This window comes from Drosophila miranda, chromosome XR (assembly GCF_003369915.1).
Source record: "Drosophila miranda strain MSH22 chromosome XR, D.miranda_PacBio2.1, whole genome shotgun sequence".
NCBI lineage: Eukaryota > Metazoa > Arthropoda > Insecta > Diptera > Drosophilidae > Drosophila > Drosophila miranda.
In genome coordinates this window covers 17305253-17327012 of record NC_046674.1, presented here as the reverse complement: position 1 = coordinate 17327012, position 21760 = coordinate 17305253, and the positions used below count along the sequence as shown (strand labels likewise).

Sequence of the window (21760 nt, the reverse complement as noted above, 5' to 3'; positions counted from 1 at the left end):
AACCCCTAACCTAGTGGCACGGGATTATTTGTAGATTCCTTCGAGCGTTTGCTCGCAGTTTATTCGCAATTTGTTCGCTATCGCTTAACTATCGAGAAGTGCTCGTGCTTCTAGAACCAGTTCCAGATTGAACGTACTCTTTTTTATACCCGATACTCAAAATGAGTATTGGGGTATATTAGATTTGTGGTAAAAGTGGATGTGTCTAACGTCCAGAAGGAATCGTTTCCGACCCCATAAAGTATATATATTCTTGATCAGCATCAATAGCCGAGTCGATTGAGCCCTGTCCGTCCGTCCGTCTGTCCGTCCCCTTCAGCGCCTAGTGCTCAAAGACTATAAGAGCTAGAGCAACGATGTTTCGGATACAGACTTCTGTGATATGTCACTGCTACAAAAATATTTCAAAACTTCGCCTTGCCCACTTCCGACCCCACAAAGGACGAAAATCTGTGGCATCTACATTTTTAAAGATACGATAAAACCAAAAACGCAGAATCGTAGAGGATGACTATATCTTCTAGAGTGCAAAATCTGAACCAGATCGTATTATTATTATAGCCAGCATCAAGAAAACAATTTCATTTTTTCTCGCCCTGTCTCTCTCTAACACACACGTAGCATAGGCGGCTTTGCTTAGAGTAAAACATTAGCGCCTAGATCTCAGAGACTATAAAAGCTAGAGCAACCAAAATTGGTATCCACACTCCTAAGATATCGGACCGAGACGAGTTTGTTTCAAAATTTCGCCACACCCCCTTCCGCCCCCGCAAAGGACGAAAATCTGGGGATATTCACAAATCTCAGAGACTATTAACGCTAGAGTAACCAAATTTGGTATCCGCACTCCTGTTAGATCTCACTATAAAACGTATATCTCAAAATTTCGACTCACCCCCTTCCGCCCCCCCCCCCCCCCCCCCCACCCTCCCAAAGGACGAAAATCTGTGGCATCCACAATTTTGAAGATACGAGAAAACTAAAACCAAGAATCATAGATAATGATCATATCTATCAGGTTGCTGAATCTGGATCAGATCAGATCATTTTTATAGCCAAAGGGAACAAATCAATTTGCACTGGCTACGCAGCGCCCGACGTCACGCTCAGACTGATTTTCTGTCTCTCTCGCACGCACTCTTTGTCGTGTCGTTTAATATTAGCGGCGTCTGCCGGAGGAGAGCCATACTGACTTAGTATCGGGTATAACTGTAGAGTTGCGGTGTCCGCAGCAACTCACAACGTTCCCCCTCGTTTTTTTTTTACTCTTTGGTTTGCTTAATGACTTGAAATGTTTATTGGTTTTCATTTTGGTTATTTAATACGAGAATAATTACATTAATTAGCCTTTCTTTTTTGTGGGTTTTTTTTTTGTTTTTATACCCGATACTCAAAATGAGTATTGGGGTATATTAGATTTGTTTGTTTTGTTTTAATGAAAAATATGGTACACTCACACATATATACAGACATTGGGATACATATAATCGGATTTCAATAATTTATTTTAAATGCTACTCTTAATTGTTTTTAGGTGATTATCAGAGCTCGCAAAAAAAAATTGTATCCCAAAAAAAAAAAAAAAAAAATGTTTTTTTTTTTGTGTTATAGAATTTTGGCAAATGTGTATACAAAATCGGGTGTATTTTTTGTTTTTTTGGGGACCATTTGCGAGCTCTTGATTGTAGTTGGTACATATTTCGTTTCAAATTTGATTTGGTGAAAGCTTTAAGGTTCAAACACAAGATTTTTCAAGCAATCTTTACATTCGTATGTAGGTATACAATATTTAGTGCTTTAAGGAACATTTAATTGTATCTGTAGTTTGAAAAGTTCTTTCTTCCATAATTATAATACTGTACAGGGGCCGCACTCATCTCACAATCGATACAAATCCGCTTGGAGCCATCATTTATCCGGGGGATTCGCAATCACACTTCATTAAGACAAAAATCACAGATACCAATATCTTCCTTATCATCCCTACCAGAGTATAAAACCAACCGAACCATCCTAGAGCTGATCCCATAGAGCCTTCTGCTGTGGCAAGTGGACGCGGGACACCTCGCTGAGTATGCAGGAGCCATCGCATTCCGTTTGACCTCCAATTACCTGCTCGCAAATGCAGCTGGTTCTGCCGTCCGGCCGTGCGTCCACATTGCCGTTTAGCTACTCGCTGGGGGGCGTGTGTGATGGCAGCTCCATGAGGGCCATATCATCCTCGCACTCGATGACATTCGGATGCAGGGGCTTGAAGTTGTTACGTCGCCATGGCGGCATGGCGCCGACACTGGCCCCGGGAGCACCGTGTACCGAGGGACCGGCAAAGGTAACCACACTCTGATGATGATAGTGTCCTCCTCCTAATGCACCTCCACCTCCCCCTCCTCCACCGTTGTTGTTCTGGCTGCACAGCAGGCTGGCATTGTTGCCGCTCTGAACCCCATTTCGTGGTAAATGCAAACCGATTTTGGTGCCATTGTTGAAGCCCCCGCCGCCACGACCGGCGACGCCGCCAAACAGGTTACTGCGAATGCGCATCGAGGAGTTGGCATAGGTGGACCTGATGGAGCTGGCCCGCGTGTGCATCGAGAAGGTTCTCTCGTGGGCATCGAGACTAGTCTGGAACTTGCAGAAGCAGGCCGCGAATCGCTTGTTGAACTCCCGCTTGAACTTCTCCTGCAATTTAAATCAAAGTTTTAGTTCATTAGAAACCACAAAATCAGCAGGGCCTCATGCACCCTCATTGCCTAATGAATGACAGCCAAAAGAGCCCAAGAAAGCACTCCACTCCACTCCAATCCACTCCATTTGCCTTTTGAGGGGCCGTAAAAATAGAATATTTGTTGAAAAAAGTTATCAGGAGGGGGCGAAAGTTTACGAGCTTTTCGTAGATCCAGCTCTCAATCTATCTTTCACAGACAATTTAAGTGTCGAAGCAAACAGAGCCCCAGGGTTTTTCCATTCGTATTTTCCCTTTTACGGCTGCTGGTTTTCCTAGGGTCTAAGATATTTGTGAATGTCTGCGGTTCCGACTTCGTCTCCCTCTCCTGCTTAGACGACTGTAGGTGTTTTGTTTATGGGCTACAGTGGAATGTGGCTTTAATTAACTTTGACAAAGTATTTTTCGTTTTCCCACCAAATTTATTTTTGTCATTCCACGCAAAGAAAAATTGACAAAAAAAAAAAGTAAGAGGAAATTAGAAAAGTTGATTGGCATGCTAATAAATCGGCGAAAAAAAAAAAACAACAACAAAAATCGTATGTCAAAGAGAAATCGATTTTTAAGTTGAAAAGGAATTTAATTTGAAATTAGTTCGAATGCGGGATTTGATTGGGATAAACTCTCATTACGGAAGTTCGGGGCTTGAGGAGCTCTTTAATTGCAGCAGAGCGTTCGTTATTTAATTACGAATTGAATTCAAATGATGGGAAGATCGTTCCATTCGTTCGTTAAGTTACAGTTTAGGGTTTATTAGCTCTCTTTTGGGGTGGAAAAGAATCGAATTTGAAATTTTTTTGCAATGATCGAGAATATTTACTGTGAATTTATTCCTAATTGTGGTCAAAATAGACATAATTACTGTTCTAAAAATACCTAAAGAAGTTTTAAGACTTATTTTTTTTTTTTTTTAGGTTTGTAAATAATTTTTACTCTAATAAATGAAATTTCAGTTATAGCAAAAATGGTCTTAATTCTAAATAAATTTTGTTTAAATTATACTTAAATATTGTTTTAATTATGCCTAAATATATACTTTAAAAAAGTTTAGGTTAGGTTAGGTTAATAATAAAACTAATAATAAAAAAAATAACAAATATGCCAAAATATGGCCTAAATTAGAACTAAATCTTGTTTAATTTTTACCTAAATATTGTCTTAATTATGCCTAAATGTCTTATTTATTGTAGTTTTAATGATAAAAATTTACAAATATTTGTTCTTAATTATACCTAAATTTTGCCTTAATTATATTTACACAAGCTTGGCCTAAATCTGGTATAAATTAAACCAAAACCTGGTCTAAATTGTTCCCCCATCAATGAAAAATCTCCCAAAAAGGGGTGATTACTTTATTTCATGCCGTTTCCCATTGTAGAAGAATGTTTAACCCTGGTATACCCCAGACAATTGCTAACCCCACTTAAAGCCAAAGCCTGAAAACTGAACTTTTAGTGGCATTTGATGGCCTATTCCCTCTGGCGTTTACCCGCCCTAAACAAGCGGCCCCTGGGCCTGGACACACAAATGCAAATCAGGACACGAAGCGCACACAAATCAGGACTCACATTGTAGATGCCATAAATAAAGGGATTGTAGCAGCTATTGCTCATTGCCAGCCAGTCGCAGCAAAACCAAACGATGCTAATGAAATGGTAGTCGTTGATTTCCGGAATCGTCACATACAGAATATTATAGAGCTGCAGCGGGAGCCAGCACAAACCAAAGATAATCACAACGATAATCAGCATTTTGATGACCTGCAATGAGAGAGGGTGAGTGGATACAGATTGAAAAGGAAATTAGAGTCACGCTCCAGCATCCTATGCCGTGCTCCTACCTTCTTCTTGTTTTTGAGCAGTGTTATGTCCCGTGAATCCTGTGCATTGCCCGGGGCCCTCGTGCCCCACAATCTCACTGCCATTTGGATGTAAACAAAGCTGATGACACAGAATGGAACCAGATACTGCACAAAGACCAGGGAATATCGAAATGTCTGCAGCTGGTCATCCGATAGATTCTTGTTCATGCAAAAATTTCGTGTCACATTGAAGGTTTCATTGTTTTCTACCCGAGTGTGTGACGTGAATGGAGATTGAGTCATAAGATCGTTTAACCTATGCAAATTGACTGGCACTTACCACGAAACCTTTCGGTCAACTCCTCCACACGAAAGGCAATGGCAAAGGGCACGGCAAAGAGCACAGCCAGCATCCAAATTCCGGCAATTATGAACTTCGATATGAACTTCGTGGGACGTGCCCTGCAAGCGCAAGAGGCCGTCTTTAATGAGGGCTCGTTCTCCTCCCCAGAAAAATATTATAGACAGACTTACCTAAGTGGATTAATGATGGCCCGATGTCGATCTATGGCAATTGCGGTCAGTGTGAAAACCGAGACATTCACGCTCAGTGCCTGAACGAAGGGACAGAAGCTGCACATGAACCAGGGCAGGTTCCAGCTCTGCAGTAGAGCCGCCTGGAACTGTAATGGAAAAAGAAGATTCAAGCCATGATTTAATCAGACAGAAAATCCCATCCCCCCCCCCCCCCCCCCCCCCCCCCAGTTTCAGGGTCAAACATCATTAATGGAGCCATTGGACCCAAACAAACAGTTGGTCTCTCCCTCTCTCTCGCTCTCAACAGTTGGCCAAAATCTCTGCTGTTTTCTGCTCTTATTCGTGTGTACCACCATCTGTGCGAGTGGGTGCCAGGGCTTTTTGTGGTTAATACGGATATTTGAGACACGCGCTGTGCTGTGTCCTCGCTGTGCCCCAGAAAATTTCCATCGTTTCGCTCATCTTATCGATGGCACTTGTGCTGGCGGCGTTTCTGTTGTCTCTGCCAGATTAATGGAAATTAATTGCATAAAATGTGCTGAAATGTCAAGCGGGGAGCTCAAAGAAACAGTTTGGGGCTCATAAGAATGGATTTTGTACCATAAATGTATGCCTAAAATTATACCTGACTTTGCGCGAAATTATACTAAATATTGGGTAATAGCTCTAGATAGATAGGTCTAAATTATACCTAATTGTTGGTGATCAAATGTTGTATAAATTGTACCAGAATTTTGGTCTAAATTTTAATAAAACTTTGCCGAAAAGCACCAGTTTGGTATAAATTATATCTATTCAATGGTCTAAATTATAATAAATTTTGTTTTCAAAAGGCGCCATTTTTCGTAAAAATTAATCCTTAATTCTGGTCTAAATTATATTAATTTTTTTGCCAAAAGCCCAATTTTTGGTATAAATTATACCTAAGTTCTGGTCCAAATTATAAAACAACTTTTGCCGAAAAAAGCCAATTTGATAAAAGTTATACCTTAATTTTTCGTATAAATTATACCTAAATTCTGGTCTACATTTTATGAATTTTTTTGTCAAAAGGCCCAATTTTTTGTATAAATTATACTAAGTTCTGGTCTAAATTATATAAAATTTCTTGTCCAAAGGCACAATTTTTGGTATAAATTCTACCGAAGTTCTGGTCTAAATTACAAAACAACTTTTGCCGAAAACCGCCAGTTTGATAAAAGTTATACCTAATATTTCGCCCAAGCTCTGGTCTAAACTTAAATAAATTTGTTGTCAAAAGGCTCAATTTTTCGTATAAATTGTGCCTATGTTGCTGTTCAAATTATACCTAAGTTTTGGTATAAATTATAACAAAAACTTTTGTCGAAAAGCGTAATTTTTGGTGTAAATTATACCTAAATTCTGGTCTAAATTCGAATAAAAACTTATGTGAAAAAGAGAAAACAAATACAATTTGTATTATGCACCTTATTTAAGTCGAAATTAGACCTAATTGATAGTCAAAATTATGCCTTAAATTTTGGGTAAAAGCGAACTTAGGTTGTGTCTTAGGGGTACCTACAATCTGGTCTAAATTCGACCTAGATCCGTCTGTAGTGCTTTCCATTGAGGTATAATTTAATAACTTCATAACCTTGTCTCCTTTGGCAGGACTATCTTTAAAATATCGCCTTGACAACATGCTTTGAATAAATTTGAATAAATGGTGAAAATTCTCCATGAGTTCGTAAATACAATTTGCAATTACTTTTTGCATACGAAATTCGTACATATTTGCATGAGTTTTATTTCCCTCGAACAGTGCACAAGCTGCTGCTGTATCTCCAACGTTTCGTCGGTCAAGTTATTGCACATTCCATGCAAACAAAATCAAGCCCAATCGATGGATAAATACTCCCACCTAATAGCTCTTGTCTGACCAAACAGAACAGACCTTCTCCCAATATCAAACACTCGTTACACATGAAATTGTAATTTGCTTTCAATTGCTAGGCAAAAAAAGTTTTCCCCATATGGCTTTTAGCACTTAATTCGATGAATACTAATCCCATTAACACGTAAACCGAAAAATCGCATTAAAATTTCAAATACTGGGTAATATTTCATTATCATACCGGCTCGTGCCCGTACTCGTGCATAGTTGGGCAGAATGAGAGTCGTGGAACGATGGCATGGAGTCGGAAGAGGCTCTTTCTAATTCCAAACATGAACGGAAATTAAATTGATGCACGATTGTGCCATTCCATTCCTGTGGTCTTGCTGCGGGTCCTTGTACCGTGTATCTGTCTGTCTGCCTGCTAATGTCATTTGCTTGTTTGATTTATGTTATGCCCCTGCGAGAGCGCGCCTCATTCAAGTTCGAAAACGGATGCCCCGTTTTTGGCCCCAAAATGAAATCCAGCTAATTGGCAGTTAAACAATAAACCATTGCGCCACTGGCCCATAACTCACCTGAAATGGTATGCAGAAGAGTCCTATTATCACATCGGCAAAGGCCAGATTCGCAATGTACATATTCGTTACGGTACGCATCTGCCTGGTGGTGGCCACCACCCAGATGACCAGGGTATTCCCGATGACGGCCACAATGCTGATGCCGCCATAGAAGATGGACAGCAGTGCCACAATCTCGGCGGGTGCGGCATACAGGCGTTCTGCAAAACAGAAAAAAACAACAACAAAATTGGTGGAAAAGGAAGATGAAAATAGTTGCAAGGAAGCTGCCCTGTCGCCTAATCGCTTGGCATGTCCCAGACAGTCGCAGACAGTCCCAGGGAGGATTAATAAAAGTATCATCTGTCATCTGTCAGTCAGCGGAGTCAACCACTTGGTTTACACTCGAGGAAATTAAATTTGCAGTACAATATTACTCGTATATCCATCTGGGACGTAGCCGGATGATAAAAGAGTGCTTTTCGGCTGCTTTCCTTTAGTCACCTGTCACTCATCTGTAATTCATTTGATGTAATCGCCCGCCCCCCCCCCCCCCCCCCCCCCCCCCCCAGTCCATGAATAATGCAAGATCAAAGAACTATTCGCCAACGGGGCGTCCTGTCAAAACAGTACCTTAAACCTGGCAATGCTTTTGATTAATGAGACACGTCATGTGAAGGGCCCAGAGGGATTAATGTTGCGATTTTGTTAGTTACTTACCGAACTCCGCCTCCTCCTCGGCCCCCGGCAAGAAGTCCAGTCGTGGCTCTTGCTCTATTAGTTCCATGGCCATGACACTATGTTTTCTCCTTTTTCTTTAGTTTTGTTGTAATCTCTTGCTTCCCCAAGAAAAAATTGATCCCCTACGTCAGCTTCAACTTAGTTGCTGTCGTTTTGCTCTTGGGATTATTTATGATGTGGAATGCATTTTATGGATTTCTTATCATCATTGCTGCAGGCTGCAAAAAAGAAAAAACTCTAGTAAAAACCGTACACCATCCATATTCAAAGCAGTGGGGGAAATGCATCTTAAAAAATGCCAAACAAAAGTAATCTCAACTTTCTGGCTCATGCCGCGAAGAGTTTTTCAGTCTCCAGTCTCCGGGTGGGTGGCTGGGATGCGTATGAGTTATTTTTCAGGTAGAATCACCTGCCAGCTTTATTAAACAGTTGAAAGGTTTACTTTGTATAATTAAGAAAGTGCACATCCCCCGCACCGTTTCGTGTGGGAGCCTGCTCATGTATTTCCAAAGTATTTGGTTTTTTTTTCATGGAAAAATGACGCCAGCGCCGCTTCATTGGTTTTCAATTTTTAGAGTGGTCCTAAAACGGGCTCTCGCCGAAAGTTCAATGAATCCACCGAAAATGAGAGTCTCATTTGGGTTTTATTGACCATTTATCGGTTGGTTAACATTGTGCCGGGCGACTTGTTAATTTATTCACTAAAGAGTCAACATCATGGTTGATAGACTTGTTAATTAATTGGGCAACTAAATGGATGTTTTATTTCCGATTCAGAATTCCGAATTGTTGTAGGCGAAACATTGGCAGACTGTGCGGCACGAAAGCGTTGAAACTGTTGGCAGAGGCATTATTTTAAGCGGCTTATGCCGTAATTTTGAATGTGGCTAAGAGAGGTGTACAAATACTTTAATATGTTATAAATAATATTCCAATTTTTGTAATTTAAGCAAAAATTATACCTAATTTGGGCATTAAATCTACACTTTGTTAGTTGGAAATAACCTTAGATCTTTTCTAACTTATACCTGATTTAGGCATAATTTATACCTTATTTTTGTAAAATTTATTCCTCATTTTCGCAAAAGCTGTGCAACTTTTTGGTATCAAATAGTCACGTTAATAATCTTGTTTAATTTTTTTCAAAAGGCATAAATTATACCTATTCTGATCATTAAATCTATACATTGTTAGTTCAACATAACCGTAGATCTTTTCTAGCTTCTACCTGATTTAGGCATAATTTATACCTTTATTTTTTGTAATTTGTTCCTAATTTTCGCAAAAGCTGTGCCATGTTTTGGTATAAAATAGTATTTTTAGGCATAAATTATACTTAAATTTAGCATTATACTTGGCTCTGGTTTATAATAGTCATCAAAACTAACTCGCACTTAATTTCGACATAAATTAGACCAAAATTTAGGTATAAACTGGTATAAAAATAGGTATAAACTATATAAAATTCATTTAAAACTTATATAAAATTAAGGCTTAAGTTACTCTGCTTAAAATATAATTTCAAAAGTCTATACCTCTTCAAATCCATCTTTTACTCTAAGAGAGAGGCATAAATTATACCTAAGTTTATGATTTTACTTGGCTCTGGTATAGAAAAGTCATGATAACTAGCTCGCACTTAATATCGACATAAATTAGACCAAAATTTAGGTATAAACTGGTATAAATTGAAGTATAAACTATACAAAATTCAGTTTAAACTTGTATAAAGTGAAGGCTTTGCTTTTACTTTTACTCCGCTTGAAATTTCTTTTTCAAAGTCTATACCTCTTCAAATCCATCCTCTACTCTCTATTTTCACACTCTGACACTTTCACCCCCCGCTTTTTTTCAGGCACCACCCTAACACCCCGAATACCAAATTTACTAAAAGCATGCTTAAATTGTCCCACATTTCTCTCGTAGCTTCACCTCCAACATACATACGAGTATGTGGTGATATTTTCGTAGAAACTATTACCCTTGTTGAGAGTTTTCGTGCCTTCCTTTCATGGGAATTAGCATTTCGCTCAGTAAGCCTCTTCAAAAGCGAGACCCCAAAAGCCACTCAAATCCTTAAATTAGTATCATTGCCGTGGCTCAGCCGAAGCTGCAAATAATATGCCAGCTTAGGACCTAATCCAATCTGCACTGTAAAAAAAACTACAAGTCGAGCTGTGAGTGGGTGTTCCGTTCAGGGCTTTGCCACCACAGCCACTAGCTCATTCTGTTCCTGGCGCTGCATCAGCGTTAAAGCTAATATGGCTCGGCTCCGACATGGCTAGACCACAGTGCGCGCGGTGAAGCGGTGGCGTAGAAGAAGGAAAAACAAAGCTTTGGCACTCCGTTTAGGCGCTCCTGTCAGAAAATGCAATTAGTCTGGGCCAGATTTTCTAATTAACGTCAAAAGAACGTCTCTTGCTCTTTTGCGGGTCTTGATGCTTAAATTGCCTTCGATTTTCGATGGTCAACTTCGGGCTCATTCAAAAGACACCTTTAAGTATTTTTCAGGCTTTTCCACCCAATTAAAAACATTAAAAACACTCGAGTACAAAGAAAACCGAAACAGGGCTCATGTCAACAATTAATTTGTGAATTTTACAGTCTCTTGACTTCACTCGTGTACGCGCGTCTCTTCGCTTCACAGGTGAGAGGCCGAAAGGCCGAACGGCCTACCGCCCCCTCGAATCGAATCAGAAAACAAAATTGAAAAAATTTAAATAACATTTTATGGATGCTTAAGCAGCCGAATGATATTAAAAGTGTATCCTATTAGATCGTACATCAAAGTGAAAATTTCATATTAGATCGGAAAAAAAAAACCATCAAAAGTCAGAGACCGGAGGCAAAGGACCATCGGGGGGCCAGTTGTGATATGGAAATGTCTTTCCCTTGGGTGGCTTTCGTTTGAAATAACACAAGCATTACACATACGACACATAAGCTGGAATCGAGCCACATCATGTGGCAAGGCTTAGAAGGGCCTGCCAGTCCCTATCCCTATCCCAGACCCAGACCCAGACCCAGTCCTGTCCCCCGTGCATAAAAATCACAATACAAAAGGCAGCAAATATAATGAAAAATAAAGAAGAAAGAATAAGATTGGGCATGAGGATGAGCATGGGAGAGATGTCCAATAAAAGAGCAAACTGTAGGCAGTTTTCGGGTGGTTTTTGGGTAGCCAAGAATTAAGCGTGTCTCCCAGGCTTTTCTTTGTTTACAATGCCACTGGACTCTGGACTCTAAGACCGCAAATAGACATGTAGTAGCAGTATATTGCTACGCTTTCTGGCCTTTGATAGGTCTTTTGGGATAGTGTTTGTTTAAATAAATAATCTCACGGCTATTGGGCTTCCATTGTAATTAGAAATCTTTATGGGTAATGCATTCCATTTAATGTCTGAACGACGGGGACATTTGTACTCGTAAATTAAAAGAGCTTAACAAATATTTGTTAAGGGTTTTTACCCGAAAAGTCTTAATGTTGTTTGGGCCTTAAAATCTGACGTATTTTTCTGGTCTTAAATGTGTCTAAGAGAGGTATAAATTAAGCATTTAGGTATAATGAGTAAAACATAACCAGAAACTGTTTTTTTATACCAAAAAATAATTCCAGATTTTATACAAAAAAAAAATATGAAAATACATAAATTAAATGGAATTTGATTATAAATAATTTTGGTATAAATTATACCTTATAAAGCCCACAAAATTGTTAAAGTAAAATAAAATAATATAATAATTATATATAATAATAATAATAATATATAATATAATATAATATAATATAATATAATATAATATAATATAATATAATATAATATAATATAATATAATATAATATAATATAATATAATATAATATAATATAATATAATATAATATAATATAATATAATATAATATAATATAAAATAATATAATATAAAGTAAAATAATATAAAATATATTAATATAAAATATTCAAACATTTTAGTTTTTTAATAAAATATAATTTGTTGCATAAAATAATCAAAATAAGATCCCTTTTCAAGTTATGCCTAATTTGGGCACTAATTATACCTTATTTTGGTATAATTATACCATATTTATGTATGGAATGTACAAAAAAAGAGATATCCTCTAAATGATGCCTAATTTATGCCTAATTTGTATCCATGTTATTTTTATACCCAATTTATACCTTTTCTGTGATAAGTTACCAAAGTTAGGTATAAATTATTTCTCAAAAATTCCTGCTTATTTCGCAATCTAAAATGTGGTCGAAACCCCCACAGTGGGTAACGGAATTCCGCTCCTCATTTCAGTTTTCCTCGACCGCAAAAGAGAGCTTTTCATAATTCGTTTGATTGCTTTTCCCTTGACATTCTGTTGTTTTTTCGTTCGTTTGCCATTTCTGTTATTTTCCAACTGAATTTCCTGCCACTGGCTTCTGTGGAACCCTTCTGGTCGATCCTTTTTAATTTGTAATCCACTTACAATTGCCGTGCGGCGGACACTTTCAATTATTACAAAATTGCTGGCCACTTGAGGTATTTTAGACCGCAAAAGCAACAGCAGAGGTGGAAAATCATCAGCAGCGTGAGAAAAACACCAGCCGAGTGGAAATTCCATTAATAATGCATAAAAAACAAATAATTGGATCATTAATGCAAATTGCAGTAAGATGCTGACCGCAACCACAAAAGCCACAACCCATTCTTGCTTGAAAACTGGCTCAAAGAATGCACCACCGCACAGGAATTTTCCCCAAGTTGTTTCCCCCTTTTCCGAGCTTCCATACTGCCTGCTTTCGCCTGCTATCCATCAAAAGGGACAAGTTAACTGCCTCTCATTACGGCCACACTTCTTTTGACATTGTCCCCTGTCTTTGCCCCATAATGTCCTGACAATTTGTGGCCCCCCCCTTTCGTGGTATTCGTGGGTGATGTAGGCGTGGCTGCAGGTCCTTTCTAGAAAATTAGCAAAGCATGAAATCTTTTACAAATTTCCTGACGATCGGAAGCAGGGCCGAGGACAGAAAGTGTGTTTCCTGGGGAAGGTGGAAAGGGGGGGTGGGGAGAAGAGGTGTCTCTTTCAAAGACAAGCAACACCATTGGGTTTTTTCCAACAAAAGCCATGGAGCTATTTTTCTTTAAAGATTTTGTGGGGAGAACAAAACATGTGCTTCATTGGAGTCCTGTTGCCAGTCTTTTTGTGAGTAGCCCGTGAAATCTTTTCTTTAGTATTTTCTGTGGATTTTTTAAAGCTAGCCCTTACCTTCAGATCTCTATAAATTACATCTAAAACTTGATTGGTAGTTCTGGAACAAAAGCAGGTCAGGGGCTTGCCTTGTGGCCTTGACGATTGAAGGATTTACATGCTCTTTTGAGTGTGAAGATCAGGATCTTAGTTTACATTTGATGTAGGTTCCATAAACTCTCACGAAGAAGTCATGAATCAGTCCTTAATTTTGATCTTTCTTAATTTGTTCTTCACTTTTGACAGCCTACCCGTTGCCGTCCATCCAGCAATAGTTCTTAGTACTTAAACCAATTAATGTTCTGTTTTTATTACTTCTCAACACAGCACGAAACCACATCTCTAATCCCAATTGTAATCCAATAAAAAAAAACGCCAGAAACACATGAAAAAAACACCATGAAAGTTGGAATAGGCAGGAAATGGCGAATGTTTTGGGTGTGTGTGTGGGGTATTAATGTGTAATTGTAATAAATGTGAATGTTACCCGCCGGTGCTGTAGGCAGACGATGAGCAAGGACACGCACGCACCTTCCACTAAGTATTCCGGTTAAATGAATCCCCTATTTGGCGCTCATTTGGGTTTTAGTTTTAGCCCGTGGGGCTGAAAAAACACTGAACAAAATACGTTTTCGATTCTGACGCGACCTTCAGGTTTTTCGCACTTTCAGAGTTTTGAAGTTTCAGAATTTCACTTTCCCGCTTTCGAGCGTGTGAAGCGTGGCTCCTTAATGTAGTCCTTGCCGTACGACTATCCTCTATGAACTGTTTGGGCTGGTGTCTATGGCACAACTGTTGAACCGCTCAAAACGAGCGACACACACGACGAGCAGGCGAGCCGAACCGAAAGGAAATGCCAAGGAAAAATCGAGGCAAAAACTCAAGTCTGTTCAAAACACAACAAGTTGCACTTCAAACTTGTTCACCGTCGAACAGGTTGCCGAAAAAAGGGCAACAAAAAATGTATAAAATATTATACAAATATGATGAATTTCCCCCTCCCCCCCAATAACCAATTAAAAGAGTGGTTTCTTTCCAAGGAAAAGCCCTGGTTTGTCCCCAAACCAAAGCCAAATGTAACAGAAATTCCGAGCACTCGGATGCTGTTGTTGGGTTCACGAGAGGCTTTCCCTCTCGGTTTACTGCTCGACTGGCATGCCATGTCATCAGCTTGAAGCGTTTTCCGACACCTGCCACCAGGAGTTTTCCCGTGCGTAATCTAGGCTTTCATTTTCACCCACGGAAGTTCTCTTTCATTGGTAATTAAATTACGTTTTCAGCAAAAGTGTCAGTTTTTATACGCTTTCCGGTCGCTTCCCGAAACCGGAAATTGAATATAGATAATCTTGAATGTCGGTTTTTTGATTGATGTCAGCAAATCAAAGCATTTCAGCTGTGACAGTATTCCCCAGAGATCATAAATCAAAATTGAGTGGAGACATCTCACGGCTCATTGAACCCACGAAACCCTCGGGGATGGCGGCTCCCATTTAGCATGCTCTATGATGTAGCAAAATATTTGGCATATTACATGGCATACATTAAATGGAAATGTGGTTTAACCTTATTTAGTTTTTTTCTTTCATCCTAGATTTTCTAAGCCGATCACGTTTTCCAAAACCATTTTCAAAACACCCTCTTTTGTGCCCTCTCAAAGCACTTTTTCACGCTTTCAAGCCCCATTCTCACGCTCTAAAACCATTAAAAGAAGAAAAAACCCCTTTAAAAAAAGGGTTTTGCTAACTAAATTTGCAAACTGTTCATCGAAACCCAAAATACCTCCGTATAGAAACATTTGAAGGTAGTTTATTAAGAGGATGGCCCTGCTGTCACAGGCAAACCTGGGTAAATGCGTTAAACAGAGTACATTACAGGCAAAACCCAATCGGCAGACCTTAAACTGGCAACCAATAGACCCGTCCTTTTGGGGCTGGGCAGGGGGGAAAGGGTATCAACTAGTCTAGTTCCCCAAATGTGGGCTCCTTGAATGATTCGACTCGGATTCGATTTGGGCCTTCTCTTAGGTGAAACTCTGGCTCTGGCATTGGATATAATTCTTTTGGACACACGTGGACAGGTGCAAATGCCTTGCCTCCAGTGGGGGTGGGCTGTTGGGATGATTGGATTGAAACATATTTTGTGCTTGTAAAAATTGATTTCATTTGAATACCAGCATGAGAGCTGTGCTGCAGACATTCCAGACCATTCCCAGCGACTTTTGCCTCCCCCCCATACATTCGGCCTCCTTTTGGCTGGCGTTTTATGTATTTTCAAATCAAATGAATTCCAAGTGTGGCAAAATTATTTAAAAAATCCAACAAAAAAATACCAATCAGGCACGCATGAGAATTATTGAAAATGCAATTAAAATTCCAGGAACAAAATGTGAAAATTCTCAAGTCCTTTTGATAATCTGTTGAGAGAGAGAGAGAGAGAGAGAGAGAGAGAGAGAAAGAAAGAGAGAAGGGCCTTTGGCTGTGAGATTTGCAAATCAAGCGATGGATTTATTATTTGCATCACCGGGCACTTGATGAAGCAATTGAAGTGCAGTTCAAGGCACTTTTATGCCTCAGAGGAGCAGACAGAGGGGCACTCGAGGGAGCAGACAGAGGACGTGTTTAAGGAGCACTCACAGGAGACAGATAGGCAGACAGACAGACAGGCATTGCACTGCCAATGGCAATGACAGTCCTAAATCAAGTTAATCAGCAGATTTAAATGCACAAAAAGAGAATCATTTGAATCCCCCCACACCCTCCCCCACCACATGCACGAAGGACACAAAGGAAAATATCAATTTATCAGGTAGCATGACAGCATGGCAGCATAATCGGGTGGGGGGCCAAAGGGAAACCCAAGAAGTCTGTCTACGAAAAAAGCGATACTTTTTGTGGCCAAAATATCAAATATTCAATGGAAACTAATTGTTGGTCGGACGAATGCTATGAATATTTATAGAACCGTCACTCGCCTGTCACAGTCCACAACTAACTAATGGACATATATCCCACAAATCAAGACACTAATGAGAGTCCCAGGTGCCCCGGGATTGAGTCGTCTGGGGGTCATCCATGCTCGTAAATATTTAACGTTGTAATTATCGGAGTAAAACAATTAAAACCGCCAATAATTGGAGGATTAATACAATTTCATAAATGGACAAAATCCCAAAGAAAAATACAATCTATTATGTGTAATGCGAAAAAATACTTTCAAAATTTTCTTATAATTAATTCGAAATGTTTTTTTTTTCGCTTCATTGGAAAAGTGGCAAGTTGTGTGTTCATTAGCAAAAGTATTTCCACCGGATTCAAGTCAAAGTTTTTCCCCCTCTTAAAGTCATGAAAATTCAAACGAAACTAAAAATAGACTTGAAAATTGCCCCTCCTTTTGACCTGTGGAAAAACGACAAAGATTTGCAAATAATAGCTATATCTTTCACCCCTCCTTTCCGTGTTCCCCCGTTGGTTTTTCGCAGACATCTTCAATGGCTCTTCAAATTTGCATTCCTCTGCTTAGACCTTTCCCCAGTGGCTGGGGTGGCTGCTGCCATCCTTTCTTTGTGAAAAGCGTGAAAATACAAGGACATTTTTTTCAATAAAAGTCAACAACAGTCGGTGGAAAAACAACTGGAAAAACATGTGAAATTATTAGCATATCATCAGCAAACGGACGGCAGACGGAAGCAGCCTGTTGAGGAAAATTCTAGGCAGAAAAGTAGAGGAAAAGTTTAAAATAGAATTTCACTGGAAAAGCGAAAAGCTGCATCTTCAAATTTTTGTGCTGTAAGAAATTTCTTGCCCTTAATACACCGAAAACTTAATCCTTTTCAGGAGAGCTTTGAGAAATTCGCCGGCGGATTGCTGCCGGCCATTATTCCGTTGAAATCATGAGAATGTTCGGCGCCCACACAGTCTCAGGGCTCCTTTGCTCCTCGCTCCCCCGTCCCCCGTGCAGGAACGCGCATCTTAATCCTTGAACAGTCCATTACATGCCGCCTGCTACCCTCCACCTCCACCTCCACTCTGTTCCGGAATGCCTGAATCATTCCTGGCCACAGCAACAGGCAGGCCGGAATGCTACCATTGTCTACCATTTCGGTGATTAGTCGGTGATTTCATATATGTAAATCACTGGCGGTCCAATGCCATTGTTCCTCCGCTCCTCCGTTCCTCTAACATTCCAGTCGCTTTTTCAGAGCATTTGCCGCCTTATTTCGATTTTTTCCGATGCATTTGCAAATCATTTAAGAACATTGACCTTTTCCAAACGGAAATCCTTTGCTTTCAAACCTAAGAACCCTTGAAGGTTCACTCACACACATCTTTGAGTGGAAATTCTCTGTAATTACCCAAAAAAAAAAATTTTGAGCCAACGTTCAGCGACCCGCGAAAAAACAATCTCATGTCGAGGCCCGGATTCCCCTCCCTCTCGCTCTCCCCCGTCGCCCTTCGATTCAATTTGAAGTTGAAGCTAATTCTTGGCAAGCATTCGTGTAATGGCAAGCCATTTGCCATTACAGATTCCAGCTGTTCCCTGACCTTTTCAAAGGAGCGAAGGAGCTGCTGCCTCTGCTTTTGTCCTGCCATCGGTAGGGGAGCAACAAAGCCCGAAAGCTGCCTTAAAATGAGCGAAATTCCCATCCCTAAAGGTACAATTAAGCCCCGTACGGAGAGAGAGCATCCAGTGCAGGTGCAGCAGCGGGAGCAGGAGCAGGTGCAGGAGCAAAAGCAGAACACCAATGAACAATGGGTTTTTCTTTTTACCGAACAATAACGATATCAAAATATTGGCAAAAAGACACCGTAAAAAAAGGAGACACAGGGCAACATCAAAGGCAAAAGACGGCAGGCATTGTTTGGCTCAAATGCTACCTTAAATACATTTTCAAAGTTATTTCCAGCCAAAAAAGTAGACTATAAATATTGCCTGTGGAAATTGAAATAAATTAAAGAGCCCAAGAGAAGCCCCTGGACATTGTGGGGTCAAAACGGCAGCATAAATTATGTAGAGAGGGTCAGACAGAGAGAGAGAGAGGGAGGGTGCGGTTATGCAATCCTTTTCATACCTTCAAGCCCTGATGGATGATTGTAATTAATTTTGTTATGCGATATGGCAGGAGATGCGAAAAAAGTCACTCGAGAGCGAAGACAGCCAAGATCATTATCCACATCATGGCCATCGTTTCGGCTAGCAATTAGTGGTTTTATAGCAATTAAACAACAGAAATACCAGACAAAAAAATACCAGCAAGAGGCAGACGGAACACACAACACATACCCGGCAGAAGGAGCAAGAAGTCCTAGAAAATGGGGGGAAACCATAACAAGAAAAATCCATTTGAATGCGTGTACCCTTTGCGTGTGTGTGTGGGTTTCGGGGTTTTATTTAAATATTTTATGGCCCACGTACAGTGAAAACCTCCTTGGAGCGACTTCAATATTTATTATTAATATCAGAACTATAAACTTAATTACATTGAGACCTCTCAACTGCCCCCCTCTCTCGCTCCCCCTTTAGCTGCTTTGTGGGGAAAAATATTTCTATATTTACCTACCCTAGGCCCTCACCAGAAGGTGGCAAGAGGCAGGAGGCAGAGCCAGCGGCAGGCGGCAGGGGGCAGGGGGCAGCCTTCAGGGCGGTTATCTCGTTTATTATTTTATGTTTTTTGGCCTTGTCTTTGGGGAAATTTCACAAGCTTGAGGGAGTCCTGTCGCACCTGCAATAACACCCAGAGAACAAGTCTAATTGAAATTCTCGTGTTATTGGTCTTGTCCTGGCAACGCAGTGGACAATACAAACAAAAGGGGAAAAGGGTGCAAAATGTGTAGAAATAAGATTTGAACGGAAGCTACTGCCTGCCTGGCTGCCTGCCTGCCTGCCAGTCTTTTGTTGTTGATACCCGTGGCTGTGTTATTCCGAGATACTTTTGGCCCTCTTTTGAGATACATGTAGCTGACTTTTGGGTTACTTTCAGCCGACGTTTGGGGTGCCCGTGGCTGGCTTTTGAGATGAGCTAAGAAAATGGTCTGTCAGCATGAGATCTTGAAAGCCAGGGAAATCCCCATTTGTTTTCGCTCTCTTCTCCAAAGTACTCTTTGCCCAATTAGCATTTCCTTCCTTCTGGCTTGCTCCTTTGTTTGAATTCAACTGAAATATTTACACAACTTAATTCCAGTCTCTCTCCCCCCCCCCCCTTGGTTTTTAACAGGTAAGCAGAAGAGCCAAGACCCATGGGAAGAATCCGCTATGAAAATATTTGGGCATCGCAAGTAAACACAAGAAAGCAAAAACGAGGGAGAACGCTGTGTGTTGCTGCTGCAACCGCAACTCTACATGTGTACCCGATACGCAGTCATTATGGCCTTTAAAAGGGCTCTGAGATCTGTGAATGCCACTCATTTTCCTCCTTTGCGGGGGCGAACAGGGGTGAAGCGACATTTTGAAATACACTTGTGCAGGCTCGACAGCACAGGAGTGTGGATACCAAATTTGGTTGCTCTAGCTCTTATAGTCTCCGAGATCCAGGTGCTCACCTTTTGCGATAGGCAAAGCCGACCATGAAACGTGTGTGTTAGAGAGAGACAGAGCGAGAAAGAATGAAATTGTTTTCTTCATTCTGGCTATAATAATTATACGATCTGCTTGCACTCTAGAAGATATAGTCATCCTCTACGATTCTGCGTTTTTTGTTTTCTCGTATCTTTGAAATTTTGGATGCCACAGATTTTCACTCTTTGTGGGGGCGGTAGTGGGCAGGGCGAAGTTTTGAAATATACTTGTAACAGTGACATATCACAGAAGTCTGGATACAAAATGTCGCTGCTCTAGCTTTTATAGTCTCTGAGCGCTAGGCGCTCTTAGGGACGGACAGGCGGACAGACGGGCAGACGGATGGACGGACAGATAGACATGGCTCAATCGACTCGGCTATGGATGCTGATCAAGAATATATATGCTTTATGGGGTCGAAAACGGTTCCTTCTGGACGTTACACACATCCTTTTTCACCCCTCTACTCATTTTGAGTATCGGGTATAAAAACTGAATATTCCAAAGGGGTACAACACTCTGCGGCTACACTGTCCACCCACGTGATTAGGGCCATACAATTCATTGATAAATTCCACCAAAATGGACTTTAAATTGCAAGACTCAAACGTTTTTTTATGGGTTTGTTTATGCGGGAATTAAATGATGGGCCCCTCCCCCACCCATTCACCATTCCCCACTTCGGTTGGTATTTAATATGCTCATTGTGTTGCATGGTAATGCTCTTAATTGTAATGAAAATGCGTGTTTTGCCATTTGTGGAAGTCCATTCATATAAAGTATCCACAGATATACGAGGTATTTGTTGACTAAAAGGGTTTATAGGTACTTTCGAAGCTTTAAAATGAAAGAGGGTGGAGTTAAAGGACCATATCTATTGGGATCTCTGAGAGTAGTCATAGATTATATTGTTAAAGTGAAAGGGAAGCTGAGGGAGGCTGCTGCATGACGCGCGACTTGTGCAATGCGTATCTACAGGAAGTAAAGATACATTATAGCTAGAGAACTCAATTCTAATGGTCGTACACTAGTGAAACCCATAAATCTACTTATCCATTTACCCATATATAAATCTACGCTATCCTTCACTATTTTCTTCCTCGATGAAACAAAGAAACAATCCAGAAAATGTTTAAGATTCAATCAATATTTTTTCCCAATTTATTTAATAATATTTAAAACTTTACTTTTGATTAAAACTAAAGATAATATAATATATATTTCTATATATAATAAATATATAATATCCCCCAAAAATGGTTCAAAATCACATAAAAATAATAATAAATATTATAAAACAGAAAACAGAAAGAATATCTTTGAGATACATCCCAAAACATGGAGTATATGTTAGTCGTAAGATTCTTACTTGCTTTTTGGACGAAAAAAAAAAATCCGTTGGATTTAAATATTGTTGTAATTAATAAATGGATTTCTCATTTGGTGATTTCCGCATTCCTTCGGTCCGGATAGTCCTTCCGTCCTGTGGGCTGGCCTCCTCGGTGTCTAATTCGATTTTTGGCTGGCAGCCCAGAGAAATCGCACACAAATTGTATCTTAATTTATGTATATATTTTTTTGTTTCACACTTTCGAATTTTTTTTTTAATTAAACTATTTTTCACTCATTTCACTCATTTATTTGATCATCAATTTAAGCGTAAATTGCAGCCAATGTCGTCTGTCGAATGACAAATGGAAATTCGATAGAGCTTTGCCACAGATAAAAAAAAAAATTTTTGATCGCGAGCCAC

General features: G+C 39.9%; 1 protein-coding gene across 1 annotated transcript; it reads right to left on the bottom strand.

Moving 5' to 3' along the window:
* Nucleotides 1-1482: 1482 nt before the first annotated feature.
* Nucleotides 1483-21760, bottom strand: LOC108153777 (RYamide receptor). Its single transcript, XM_017283920.2, has 8 exons — nt 21377-21760; nt 8196-8434; nt 7494-7696; nt 5058-5206; nt 4864-4985; nt 4563-4789; nt 4291-4482; nt 1483-2679 (listed from the first exon to the last, which is right to left on the bottom strand). Exons 2-8 carry the CDS (start codon nt 8266-8268, stop codon nt 2170-2172), a joined length of 1476 nt encoding a protein of 491 aa, XP_017139409.1. The 5' UTR covers nt 8269-8434; nt 21377-21760; the 3' UTR covers nt 1483-2169.

What these genes read in the sequence shown, in the direction of transcription:
- LOC108153777 (XM_017283920.2), bottom strand. Translation starts at nt 8,268, where the DNA reads ATGGCCATGGAACTAATAGAGCAAGAGCCACGACTGGACTTCTTGCCG. An exon ending in TGCTCAAAAACAAGAAGAAG is followed by an intron (nt 4,483 to 4,562) that starts GTAGGAGCACGG and finishes CTCTCATTGCAG; the next exon opens with GTCATCAAAATGCTGATTAT. An exon ending in TTATTTATGGCATCTACAAT is followed by an intron (nt 2,680 to 4,290) that starts GTGAGTCCTGAT and finishes TTTAAATTGCAG; the next exon opens with GAGAAGTTCAAGCGGGAGTT.